The sequence below is a fragment of the Nylanderia fulva genome, unplaced genomic scaffold (genome assembly GCF_048542155.1).
Source record: "Nylanderia fulva isolate GAGA-0341 unplaced genomic scaffold, ASM4854215v1 Scaffold10, whole genome shotgun sequence".
NCBI lineage: Eukaryota > Metazoa > Arthropoda > Insecta > Hymenoptera > Formicidae > Nylanderia > Nylanderia fulva.
Genome location: NW_028189193.1, coordinates 2,031,170 through 2,045,057, shown reverse-complemented (window position 1 = coordinate 2,045,057; position 13,888 = coordinate 2,031,170). Strand labels below are relative to the sequence as shown.

The following is a 13,888-nucleotide window of genomic DNA, read 5'->3' as shown; positions in this document are numbered from 1 at the left end:
TCACTCGACACCCTTTCCGCGATATTCTATTCTTGAATAAAATTTTGCATTTTTTTACAGGGTAATTTGAATGCGACTTCCAGACACATCGAAATATTCGCTGAAACTGCTCGATTTAAAATGAAAATCGATAAGCTGAAATTGCAGGCGATATAATTTATGATTTCATCAGTCGATATTTTGATGAATACACATAGCGGACAATAGAGTCTATTTGCATAGTGAAGAAAATATTAGAATATGAATGTTTTTTGAACTGCTGCCAAATGTGAGAAATGGAGGAATATATTCATCACACACGGATAAACACACAAAACAGGAACACAATTTAGTTAAATGAATTTATAATAAACTCCATAAGTCTGTACATCAATGAAATCAGCCTTGTTAGTAAATTAGTTACACTTTAATACGAAATATGGAATAATCGAGATACACAAAGTTGTCGTTATCATATAACTCGATATAGCACACATTTTTTTATTCCTCGCTTATTAGTATATTGTCCCTAAGTAGCAACACAAAAGAAGTTCGCGCGAATATCCGATTCAGGTACATCATCTCGCACACTGTAAAATACTTAGGCGGGCCGCAATATATCCTCGATCACTTTTACTTATCGATTATTCGTACAGAGAGAGAAAGTGTATGTAGTGTTGATAAGTGTAAGCGTGTGTGTCGAACAAATTTTTTTTTTTTTTTTTTTTTTTTTTACGCATTCGCCTTTGGCGCGCAGATGCATATCCCTGCGTATGCTTGCATTATATGCATTATGTGTGTATGTATATTTGTATGACTGTCGAGGAATACGCACGTACATTCATGTTACACATTATAGTCTCTTTCTGAGTTATAAAAGTACGAAAAAAAAACTATCTTTTCATACGATGCGACAAAACGTGCTATATATAATATATATATTTATATATATAATATATACCTACACATTGCAAACACATTATCCCGCTGGAAGGAAGCAAGAGTACATGATCTAATAATAATAAAAAATATCTCCCGATACATATGTACGCATTATACATATATATCGTAAGTATATCCAGCTGTATATATCCAGTCGTCGCTATAGTGCTTTTTGCAACATTCGTTGATGTGTGAACGTCGAATAAATGATCTCGCCAGGAGTTTGTCCTCGAATTTCGTCATCGATTCTTTCTTTTTTTTCCCTCTAATCTCTCCTGTCATCCCCGAAGCAGATCGAACTCCCAGCCGCGCCCCGTCACTTCCATTCCTCCGCCGTACTACGAACAAGCCTTTCAGGTTTCAACGCCTTGACGTGGCCCAAGGAGCCCTCCCTGTGTTCGCTCCGGTTGTATATTGCTGCTGTCGTGGCGATCCGAGGCGATCCCATAGAGGAAACGTCATCATCGCACAAAGCGCCTCTCGAGCTCTCACAAGCACGTCGACATACGCAAAGTGTTCCAAAGCGCGTTTCCCGAACGATGCACGATACGCCTTTAACGAATGACGATTAGAAGAAGCGCAAGCAATTCCAACACGAGCCCCGTCGAGAGTCGCCGGCTCGCCGTGGAGGACCCCAGCACTGCAAAAGATTATCGTACGAGACGGTCTTAGTCTTGCTTTTTCTCGCTCGATTAAGACGCGGCGGAATTTAGAATGCTTCGCTTTACCGAATGCCTCGATTGTACGTAAAGCAAACGTGCCTGTTCAAAGAGCTCGCCGGATGTTGTGTTCAAGCCCGGTTGAAAACAAAGCGAGGTTCTTGAATATCTTTCGATAAATAAGCGAGAACGTATTTACGTGCTCTTACGTTGAAGCAATCAAAGAAGAGATAAGAAGAAGACCTTTACCTTTCACTCCGACCTGGCCGTCGGGTTTCTTCTGACCGGTCTGAAAATTCGGCGGCGGCTGCAAGTAGTTGATGCCGACGATAGTCGCGGCAGGCTCGTAATGTATCACCCTTGGCCGATCCTCCTCGGCGCTGACCTCCGTGCTCTGCCAATAAATATCGTATATTGACGCGCTGCAGCGTATTTTCAGTTTGCCCGTCATGAAGTGCTCGGACGTAACCAGGAACTGGAGTCCAATCTGCGAGACTTGCCACTCGGATTCGTTCGTGTCGAGCGGGCTGTACGTGCGAACGTGCGACTTGAGAGGCTGAACAAGACAGAACCAAAATGGATCACAAAAATCAATCAACGATATTATCGGGAATTTCTCTCTAGGCGTCCACAGGAGGGGACATAATTATATTTTTTCTTCTCATTTTTTTAATTTTTTTTCTACGTTAAATATGCAAACAACTTGCAGTGTTTATTCAAAAGAAGAGCAAATGCCTCCCTCTGCGGACGCCCATAGATAGCAGAATACTGTAGATATAAATATATGATTAAATGTATAGAATGTGTGAAGAAAAGTAATTGATAACGAAATTGAAAGCTTATTAACTTTTTTGACCATTCATGCATTTAGAGCCTGCATTCATGCATTTAGAGCATGCATTCATGTACTTTGACAGAAGTATAAATTATTTCAAATAATTTTAATCTTGAAATATAAAATAATCAAGTTTTATTAATCGATTTAATCGGTACGCCGTGAGTTGACAATATAAAAGGATGAACACACTACTGCAAGATAAATTACATGTATTATACATTTAATTGTGAAATTGCGATGTAGAAATGAAAAATCATTCTTTTGCGTTATTTCATACGTTTTTAATGCCGTTGTTATATAAATTGTCGGTAGGATGGCGATTTCATTTTTCCATAGTATTCGTATCTAGCACGCGAAATAATTTACGTACGTGTACGTTAATGCGAGGTAATTATGAAAGCTATTCTGTGAAAATAATGTTTTTATGAAAAAGCACTTTAAACTGTAAAACTCGCCTATAAGCTTCTAGAAAATTTTCAGTTTAAGAGCACAGTTTTCAGAATATTATATCCGCAACATTTCGAATTTTAGATACTTTGACGTATTGACGTATCGGCTGTTCAAAAATTTAAAAGAAATTTCCGAACATCTCGAATTATCTTATAACATCTTAATTAAGTCCGGGCGATATTTATGGAAATATACCGTACGTCAATCGCGCGTGAGAGAGATCAGAATGTTGAATGATTTTCCACCCTGCGCGAACGTTGCCCTCTCTAACTTTGGAACATGTCGAGGAGGAAGGTATCCCATAAGCTCCCTTGTCTCCGACGTTTGATCAGGGATAATGGATCAAAGCCAAGGTAAACTAAATAGAGGTATCTGTTTCCTTCCCTCCTCCGAGCGTCCCCATATACCTTTCCGTCTCTCCTCGTCTAACCACACGCGCATTACCATCATTAGCAGTTGGAGCATACCTGTCGATCGTTGATATACCAAGTGAGATTCGCGGCTGGCTTGCTCCGGCCGGATGTACAGTTCAAACGCAGCATATCGTCGACACGATATTTCCTCTTTAGCCCTTGTATCGACGGCATCTGAGAGGGTAATTCTGCGAATGCAAGATATATTCCGTGTATAATCCCGGATCTAATTCGCTCCATAAATCGTTTATATTTTTTTCTCGCTATAGCTCAGCGAATTATCGAACCGTCATACTTTTCTTCCTTTTTAGCTATTCTTTAGATATTAAAAATTCTTCCGACAAATATTAATAATTAAATTCTCAATAATAATTCTCAAATTATTAATAATTAAATATCCAACAAATAAAAGTTACTCGAGATTGATAACATTTTCAAGGGAATTTCTCTCTGTTTTTTTTTTAATCGGCTTCTCGATAAGGAGTTCCCCACAAGGGCTTGACATTGGGGAATCACAGAATACATATACATATGCATGTAAAAGGTGGCTAGGTCTGGGATACCCTGTATGTGTACTGTATACACGCGTCTAAACATTCGCACGAGCTTGCGTGCAGCCGAGTCGTCGTCGCTTTGACCGGGCTTGACCGGACCCGTCGTCGTTCACCAAAGCCCGACATAGCCCGAAACTTTCGGCGGCGTTGACGGTCGGTCGATACGAGGGAGCGAACGCTCTCCCCTCGTATTCTCGTATCGCTCGTAGAAGAAACTCTCCTTTCTTACGATATATACGGACCGTCTCTCGTTACATGTCGTCGTACAACGCATGTGCGCGCGAATTGTTACAAGCGCGTTACGTCACCGCTGGAGTTCTCGCTCGCGAAATATTACTTTTTTCCGCCTTTTTTTTTTTTTTTTTTTATGAAGGACGTAAATTCGTATGCTTCGTCGCGCCTTTACGGCGGCGGAAAACGCGCGACGGATAAAAATGTCGCCGCTCTGACGAGAGAGCGCGAATATTGAGCAGATCCGTTCTTTCGGAAGATTTGTGTCGCATCGGAAATACGAGCGAGCGTTTTCGCGGATATATATATATATATATATATATATATATATATGTTTCTTGTTTTTCATTCGCGAGCGAGGCTGGTTATGACGTGCGCGAGAGACGCGAGAGTAATTAAAAAAGGTATTTAATTCTCTCCGATGAAGAAGAGAGCTCCGCGCCTATGTTATATCGTAATATCGGAATAGATTACAGGGTATTCTTCGGAAGAAAGGGGACCCGGGTTGTTGGCGCTGAATTTATCGGATGCCACATTTTAATGACAGAATCTCGCGAAATTGCAATTTACGTTGTCGGAATACTATATATCGCCGGATACGACCCTTGTAAATTTCGAAAGATGACGCTTTTTTCTCGCTAAAACGTTCCGCACGGGCTCGTCGAACGTATAATAAATGATCGTCGGTCGTAAAAGTTTTATCGGCGCGTCGAGAAAGTACGATTTAAGTGACGCGCTTATTATTACTATTATTATTATATTATTTCCCTTATCAGAGAGAACCACCGCGCGATATTACGAGACGATGGAACGCACCGTAAAGAGCGTTAAATTGTCCTCCCACTTCGCGACGATTCTCACCAACGTGTTTTTCCTGCACAGTTGATCCCAACAACGTCCCGGGTTATTAATGTACACGGGAAATAAGAGGATTAAAGAGAGGAGATACTTACCGACGACGTTCATCGCCGCGTAAACTATAGCCGTGTGGAAAGAAGGTGCATCAGCTGATACTTCGCAGCTGTAGACGCCCGCCGCCTCCAATTCCAACTTTGTCAGCACGACTTGCGTCGCGTTGCTCTCCGTTTTCTGTGGAACAACGGTAATTCGTTACTACGTCCGACGGTTCTTCCGGCACGAGGAGTTCTCCTCGTCCTTCATCTTATCGAGGACACAGAAGATCGCGGGAATTCTCCCGCGGCGAAAACTTATTCGCGCGGCACTTTATTATACATATCACGAGAGAGAGAGAGAGAGAGAAAGAGATATATAAAATAAAAATCGGTCCAATCCATTAATGACTGATATTTTTGTCGATTGCGCGATCTGCGACCAATCCGGTTATTCGATACGTCAGCCCTCTCTCGTTTATTCCCAAACGGGATCCCTCGTCTCGCATCTCCGACCCCGGCTTTTATCCCGTTACGTTAAATATTCGCGATGCACTCGTGCTTGTTTATATTTTTTTTGCTCTTTTTTTAACATCCAATTGCCAATCCGAGTGCCAATTGCGCGCGAATCGTTATCGATGTTAAAAGTAATAAATATCGTAGCAAGGTGTCCGGGCTTTTCGAATTGCGTTTCGAGCAAACACACGCCCGCGGTTCTCCGGGTATTTCCGGGGATAATCGCGTAAAAATAAACGTAAGCAACTACTACCGGAAGAGAGTTGACGTGAAAAATCGCGTGTGCGAGGGCAAAACGTTCGCCAATCGTGGCAGAGTCGTGTCTCACTGTAGGCATTCGTTAAACAAACGTTATTAGCTCGTAATCCGAGCTGTCACGTGTCTGAAACGCGAAATTCTACATTGGGCTTTGCTCCGACCGCATATCTCGTACGCGAAGCGCGCAAAATTATATTTGACGGTGTTTTAAGCAACTAGGTTGAAACCTGTAAATGAGACATTCCCGGATTTCTCTTGGAATATATAGAAAGTAGAGTGTTTAGAATTCAATTTTCTTTGCAGACATATTTCTTTATTAAACAATAATGAAGAATATTGATGTTTTTCTCGCAAATAGTAAGAATAATTAATGCAGTAAGATATTCTTAAAAATAGGTTGACAGATTAAGAAGATACATATAAAGAGAAATAAAACTCTCTCTCTCTCTTTTAAATAAAATATATGATTCTATAAATCGAGCATAAAATTGCAATAAAAGATACAATAACTCTGGTACGTTGAAAAAAAAAAAGTGAAAAAGAAAAACAAAAACGCGTGAAATTTAATGGAGAGAAGCGCGACACCAGAACGAGCAGCACACATCGACGAGGGCCATCAGTTACCCCTCTCGCAGGGAGACAGCTCGAATTCAAAAACTTCGATCGAGCGATATGTAGAACGCGCGCCTCGCTATACATCGGGCAGGAACTGTACGTTCCGGCGCGTTCGGTGTTATCGTGTTCCATTCGCAACTTCTCGACCGCAATAAATCCTCGCTTTTGCCCTCTCCCTCCCTTCTCGACACCGCTCCTTTTTTTTCTCCGCCCGATCCCGCTGGGACGCGAAAGGATCTCTAGATTTCGCGATGGCCCGCGGGACATAGAGCGAAAGGTTGTAAGCTCGTTCGTCAGAACGGAAGAAAGAAAGAGAGGAAGGAAGTAAGGAAGGAAGGAAGGAAGGAAGAAGCTCACCTTCACCGTCAGATTTCCGATGGGGAAAGTCTTGACTGGCGGATTCTCGTTCGGAGCATAGCGATAAAACTCGCGGCCCCCCTTGTACCACTTGACGGCGTACAACGGGTCGCCCTCGGTGTCGTACCAGCAACTCAGCGTCGCCGAGTCGCCCTTCTTCACGGCCGTCGGTATCTGGATGCGTACTTCCCGCAGACCCGAGCAAATTCCTGCGAAGAGGGCAGAAGAAAAGAGTTAGTTAATTATACTTGATTGGTTGCTTCGTAAGAACGAGGAGAACAGGAAGGACCATATTATATGTAGTACATGGGGGCATTTTATTTTATTTTCATTTTTTATACATTAAATATGCAAATAAATTTTGTATTACACGTGCAGGCAAAGTGGCACTTTGTGTGCGTGTTTTCTGTGCGGAAAGCGGCCGATTTCCCACGCCGCCATCTAGCGGCGACGCGGTGAGTGAATAAACCGTGTTCAAAGTCATTGCCCACGGCTTCAGCCGTGGCGTGCACCTCGCGCACAGAAAACGCGCACAAAGCCACTTTGCCTGCACTTGTAATACAAAATAGTATGTGTATCACATGCGGATTGACAATTGTTCACTCGTGACCAATTGTCAACTTTCCGCACTTGATACACAATATACTATTTTACTGATACAAGGGGGACAAATGCCCTCTCTTGGTCGTATTATACGTCGTTGAAAACGACACTACGAGGCAGTTTGCGTCGATTCTATGCCTTATCGCAACGGGCGATCTCGGCGCGGTTATTAGGGCACATTCGGAGAGGGATGAATTCAGGGGATACTCGCGTATAAATCCGAATCTCGACTCATGCCCCCGGGGAAAAAGAGGAAATGAAAGCCGAAGGTGAGTTTCTGCCGTATCATGTCATGAGAGGCAGCCCTGAACATCGCTTCGCGATGCATACCTCATCGATTACGTTTGCGGACAGTGTCTCCCAAATTGGAAAAGTGACGGGTCCTTTTATGTCTTGCCGAAGGACTAGTTGAATAAAAGTACGTACGTCCCTCTCTCTCTTTGTCTCTCCATCTCACATAATATTCTATCGATTTTATCAAATTCAAGGGATAGTCTACTTTGACGTGGTGTTTTCGCGCATGGACCACTTTTCTCCGTGTTTCAACGTCGCTAAAAATATCATCTCGCTATCTTTAGATTAATAGTGCGACGATATACGCGAAAATAATAATCTGTCTTTCTTCCTTGAATAAATCGCGTACAACCGTAAATGAAAATAATCGTATCTTCTCGTTCTATCGTGCCTTCGCGCGTTACGCTCGACGACGAAACGCAAGGCCGATAAAAAGGATACATTACGTTAATTAAAAGATTATATTTCCAGGACCGTTCCGCGCGAACGTCGTAAGGAAGCCTCATCTTTTAATTAGATCAAATGATCTTGCACCGTTCCTAGAGAAAGAGCTTTGGGAACCACTGGGCTTCGTCGTTGCAAGCGGCGACTGGTTATCAGACCGACATCGTCATTACATAGGAAGTCCCCGTAATGAAAGCAGCCGCGAATATAATACGACCCCGTGAGAAATAGTTTCTTATAATAATGACGATGCGCAAAACGCGCTTTACCTCTCTCTCTCTCTCTCTCTCCCGCTTTCTCATCCGCGAATTCGAAATTATTCGGCGTATCTCCAACGCCGACCGTCGGAATCCTCTATCGATCGCGAATACAATCCTTTCGCGTTGCCCCCGGTTCCCACATCCTCTCTTGGTGCGCCGACCAAATTTTCTCATTCACGAGAAATAGAATCGATCTCACACGCGAGAAATAGAACTTACGCGTTTCCGTATGAATTTCGGGAAATTTTCGCGTGCCGATATATTCGAGAGACGCGATTGTTCGACTCCCTTTCAGAGAACCAACCCCCTTCCACGCTACAGCTATTTATGTCGCGAGTTTTGCACTTAACGTTTATCTAATAAATCTATAAAGAACAATGCTGAAAAGGGTCGAAATTTGCCTGGAAGGGGAATATACGAAATCGGTATATTTTTATGTTTTTGGAGCGGCTGAATTCGAAAATGAAACTTCAAATTGTCCGTATAGTACCGGAGATAATGATGAAAATGCAATTTTCCTACGAAAAACCGCGTTTTGAAGCAAATGTTTTTTAATGAACAAGTGACAATTGTAAACGAAAAAGATCTTATGTTATTAATGTTTCGAGAAAAAAGAGAATGGGGGAAATGTTGTGATTACTCATTTGAATTTAATTAAAAAAACTAATTGATATAGACTGTGACGTCTGTGACCGTGAATGACGTCTGTGACCGTAAGACGTAAGTCACAGTTCACAGACGTCAGTATCAGTTTTTTAAATTAAATTAAAATGAGAAATCACAACATATATAGCGGTTTTTCTGTAGAAAAAATACATTTTCGCAATTATCCCCGACGTTTGGACAATTTTAAACTTTATTTTCAAGTTTTGATAGATATATAAGATCCAAAAATATATAAGATAAAACGAAACAGAAAGATATAACAATTTTACATTTCCCTTACAGACAAATGTTGACCTTTTTTCAGCATTGTTCTCTCCACACATTCTCCCTGTGCTTCGTTGCATGAGAATTCTATTGTTGGACGATTGTTTATTAATTGCGGATGTTCCATATTGTGTCTTGAAAGAGAGTAATTATAACTTTGAATTATATGTATATACAAATATATATGTATATAAAATAAAATTTTTCTCATTTATCACGCTCCTCTATAGTGGAAACAACATAGTTAAACTTAAATTGGAAATTCTGTTTATGTAAAGGAAATCTGGGATATTAAAAAGTTCCCGTGTAAATGATTCATGTGCAGTACACGTAACAAATAACGATTTCAACGCGACATTCTCAACGCGAACTTTTCCGCGCGCCGAAGAAGAGAAGCTCTTAGCATTTCTTTTCACGGGATCGATATAATCCGACTCGCAGTTCCGCGGATTGGATGAAAGTTTCGGGGAAGTTGTAGGGAAATATTGCCCCAGCGCATTAAAGGGTGTGACGATCCCGGCGTAATGCCCCCCTTTCTCCCCCCTCTATCCCCCGTTTAGAGGCACTTTACGAAGAGCTTACGGGTATTTAGTTACAAAACCACGAATCTCTCTCTCTCTCTCTTGAGCGCAGTCGGTCGTTAGTCGATGATATAAAAAGCAGATTTGTGCGACAAGACTGACGAGTGGAAGAAAGAGAGGGAGAGCTACACCGAGGTAAGTGTCCGCCCTTACACTCGAGGACTTACTTATCGTCCCATGTCGAGACTGAAAGTGACGAACGTGCCGTCGTACGAAAGAAACAGATAAGCACGCACGAGGAGGAACGTAAACCACCCTCTGGGCCGACGATTAAGGCTGGAACGTCTAACGAGCCGAGCTGGCTATCGAGGCACCCGAGAAAGAGAAAGAATTTTTCGTCGCCGAACACGTTATGTTCTATCCTATCCCGCAAAAAAAAAAAAAAAAAAAAAAAAAAAACTGACAGAAGAGGACGTCCGCGGGATTTTTTTTCCAGGAGAGACCATGATTAAAATTTTGTTATTTCTTATTCTTTCTTAATTTTGAAACATTTATTTGTTCATATCAAATATGCAAATAAATTCCAGTATTTATTCAAAAGGAGAGCAAATGCTTGATTTTGTTGATTGATTACAAATGCACTCTTTTGCCCTCTGACAAAAGGAAAAGCTATGATGTGTCGCGCAATGATTTTCGCAGTCCGAGTGAAGTGGCGAAGTGAATAGCATCGGAGCCTCTCTTTCTGCTCGAGAGGCACAGAGACTCATCTCGATTCGGAATATCCCGATGCCGATACGGACTCGGCTTAATTCGCTTACACTAGTCCCTAATGGCGATACGCTCGGTTTAACGGACTGCTCTCGCGCAATGAATGCGATTTCACTCGATCGGACAATCGCGCGAGCGGATCCGCAAAACGGATATGATGTTCGGTAGAGCGATCGGCTTAATTAGCCGCCGAGCGAAACGGCGCGTTTTCCGAAGAGAGAGAGAGAGAGAGAGAGAGAGAAAGAGAAAGAGGCCCGTATCACTTGGACGTTTCGCACTCCCGTGAGCCCCAATAGGGAGCTTATCTTTTGTCAGAGAGAGAGAGAGCCGGCAAGGCTCGCACGATCGAACAAAATCATCGACTAGCGCACATACACGTTGATGCTTCCTCGTAAGAGCACTCTGAGATATCGCGAGTAGCAGCGTTATCTGAATTATACCATTGTTCCTTTTTTTTACAACCGATAAATCGCGATAACGTAATAGCGGAACAATTGCGAGCACTCCCCCTGGGTGCTACATTATGAATGGGGCGCGTATATAGATAGCAGCCAAGTTCTGTCACTTTTCCAAGAGAAAGAGTGGAAACGAATTTTTAATAATTCGCGCTTTTCCCGTACAATGGATTTCTGCGAGTATAAAAGTATCGCGTTAATGCTCGACGTGAAAGAGATACGGTACTTGGTTTAATATCGGATTTTTGCATTCGTTCAATGATCAACTTGTACGGTGCTTCTCGTTTTCGAAACGAAATGTTTGTTCGCGACAGATGCGTTAGTCTTTATGACATTGGTGACGCGAAATGTGCTTTACGCTTCATTTATCAATCGATTTTATTTATTAGAAACTGTCGCAATTTTCAATGAATATATTTATTGATATGTTATGAAAGAAAAGTATCTCTTATTTGCACCATTTATTTTTGTTGTGACGAATAAACATTGAAATTATTTTTGCATATGTACCTTTAGTACCGAACACTTAATTTGTTGTCAATTTCAGTTTGTCATTCGTTATTTCGTTATTGATGCATATATTTTTCATAAGTGCTCTTGACAATACCAGCTAATAATGATTTCCGACAATTTTGGTGTTTTAGTCATTTCTCTGGAACAAATTGATACAGATGACTTTTTTTACTATCAATTTATTGCAATTTATGTATCACAAATACTATAAGAATAAGAAGAGAGCTAATATCGACAAGAGCTACTTTCGAAGTACACATATGCATTTTTAAAAGAGAAGCAAACGCCCAAAGCGACGAGCATATGCAGCTTCCATTTGCAAGCTTAGAAGAGTCGCGAATAAAGATCGGATTACTCCGCAAAGTTTCAAGACGATCGAATATTCGATCGTTCCGCTGACGTTGGGGAAGAAAGACAGAGAAAGAAAGCAGAAGCGGCAGATCGTCGGAAGCTCTCTTCCACTCTTCCGCGTGTCGTAAAATCGCATTCGCCGGAATTTCGCCATTAATGCGATTATCCCGTCGAGATGGGAATTCGTTAAATTCGTTAATGCCCCATTACGGGGAACGCCCGCACGTTTTACGGCGAACGGCCAACGACCCTGTCATTTCTGGAGTCCCGTCGCCGATCTCTAATTCAACGCCTCGAGAAGAGGATCTCTCTCATATCCGGTGCGTTTGTGTCTCTCCGCTAATCATTTTTGTTCTCCGCCGCGAGAGAAGCAACGCCCATCGAGGTTCATATAGAAACTCCGAGAAATCCGTTTCGCCTGCCTCCGTGAAATCCCGACAATCCGACAAACATCCCTCGACATTCATCCCTGACATCGTTCGCATCGCGTTACCTAAATATGTAGGTATATATACGCGTACTTACGGCGTTTCGCGATCCTCGCCGCGTATATGTGCATGCATGATGTATGCGTGCACTTTATGCTAATATCCGTAATGAGGGAACTTTCTCGGAGATATCGTAAAAAAAGTGTCTCTCTCCCTCTCTCTCTGACCTGGAGCGCTCGCGTTTTACGACGGGGCGAAATTATCATGATAGAAATGTATATAGTCGTTCTCTCGTGGCTGGAATTTCTTATAGTTTGGCACATGATACGCTTGGCGTACACCACAACGTTTTTGTACAATAATATAACAAGATAATTTAATTATCTTACTATTTACGACGCAATTTGATTTAATCCCAATTTAAGTTGATGAATAATTGATCGCGCAAGCTTAAAGTGATAATAAAATTGGATTGAGGAAACTCGAATACAGGATGCACAAGTGAAACGTATACTCTCGGTATCGTATTATATCCACAACTTTACAGAGAGATGCAGGCAACTTCTTAACGTGGGAATGAAATATTTGTACACGACTCTAATTTCTTTATCTTTGTGTTTCGCAGCTACTCGAAATTCAAGGAGTCATTGACGCGAAGATGATTCATCTCGATAGGAACGGAGAAGGGTTCGCGTACGTATGCGATCCATTCCCATCGATAACCATCGGGTGCAGGCAATCCGCAATTCGGTCGACAGGACGAGGGTCGCGAGGACACGGATCTATATACCGGATATATACAGCCTGTCGGGGCGATGAACGTATATAAAGCAGGCAGTGCACTCGGGAGACACGCGATTTTTACAGGACACGAAAGAAACGTTCCGGAGCTGTCGTCGACAGAAGCGCGATATATATATCGATAAGTGAAAGGTGAAAGAGAGAAAATCCCACGTTACGTCGCGAGAAACACGCAGTGCATCATGCATAACGCAGGGGGATGAAAAGCAGGGGATGAAGGCGCGTCGCATCGCAAGGAGGCCGAGGGACCAGACTTACCCACGATGTGAACCCACAGCAGGATTTTCAATTCCATGGATGCTCTTGTCGCTCGTCGACGCGTCTGACTAGGGCTGATCCTCGCTCGTCTATCGTCGTCGTCGCATCGAAAGCGTCTCTTCGCATGTCGTCCGGAGAGGCACCTCTCTCTCTCTCTCTCTCTCTCTCTCGCCTATATCCGTGCGGCTGTATTCAGTAAAGACAACAGCAGCAGTGAGCGACGACGCGTAACGCGGAGCGAAAGATCAACGACGGAGGCAACATTTCTCTCTTACATAATATGCACGCCGGAGCGACTCGGGTCGCCGACTCTGTGCGACTTTACGCGGCGATCTGCGCGAAGAAAATCTACCTCGGATATGCGCGATCCGCCGAGCCCGGCTTCTCTCTGATGGTTGCACGGCTGGCTCCGCCGAAACTCCCCCTCTCGGTTGCGTTTCGCGCAGAATCAATTTCCTCGCGAAACGACGACGGCGCGGAGCCGGCGACGCGAGTGCGCGAACACGGTCGCGCGGGAGCGCGCTTGCGCCCCCGCACGTAGGGTGCCTTGGTGTGTCGGA

The 13,888-nt window shown here is 42.9% G+C and overlaps 1 protein-coding gene and 1 long non-coding RNA gene across 2 annotated transcripts; one reads left to right on the top strand and one right to left on the bottom strand.

Annotated features, from left to right (window-relative positions):
* Positions 1–327: 327 nt before the first annotated feature.
* LOC114943594 (uncharacterized) lies at positions 328–13,771 on the bottom strand. The gene is made up of 6 exons (XM_029319245.2): positions 13,329–13,771; positions 6,703–6,911; positions 5,020–5,155; positions 3,336–3,469; positions 1,830–2,136; positions 328–1,561 (listed from the first exon to the last, which is right to left on the bottom strand). The coding sequence occupies exons 1-6, from the start codon at positions 13,363–13,365 to the stop codon at positions 1,476–1,478; spliced, it is 909 nt and encodes a 302-aa protein (XP_029175078.2). The 5' UTR covers positions 13,366–13,771; the 3' UTR covers positions 328–1,475.
* On the top strand, positions 11,972–13,661 carry LOC146725222 (uncharacterized). Its single transcript, XR_014924604.1, has 2 exons — positions 11,972–12,788; positions 12,895–13,661. It is a non-coding gene; the product is annotated as an uncharacterized LOC146725222 (long non-coding RNA).
* Positions 13,772–13,888: the final 117 nt, after the last annotated feature.

Coding starts and splice junctions, on each gene's coding strand:
- LOC114943594 (XM_029319245.2), bottom strand. CDS start 13,365: ATGGAATTGAAAATCCTGCTGTGGGTTCACATCGTGG. Junction 6,912..13,328: donor GCTGTGGGTTCACATCGTGG/GTAAGTCTGGTC, acceptor CCCTCTTCGCAG/GAATTTGCTCGGGTCTGCGG. Junction 5,156..6,702: donor TCGGAAATCTGACGGTGAAG/GTGAGCTTCTTC, acceptor GTTGTTCCACAG/AAAACGGAGAGCAACGCGAC.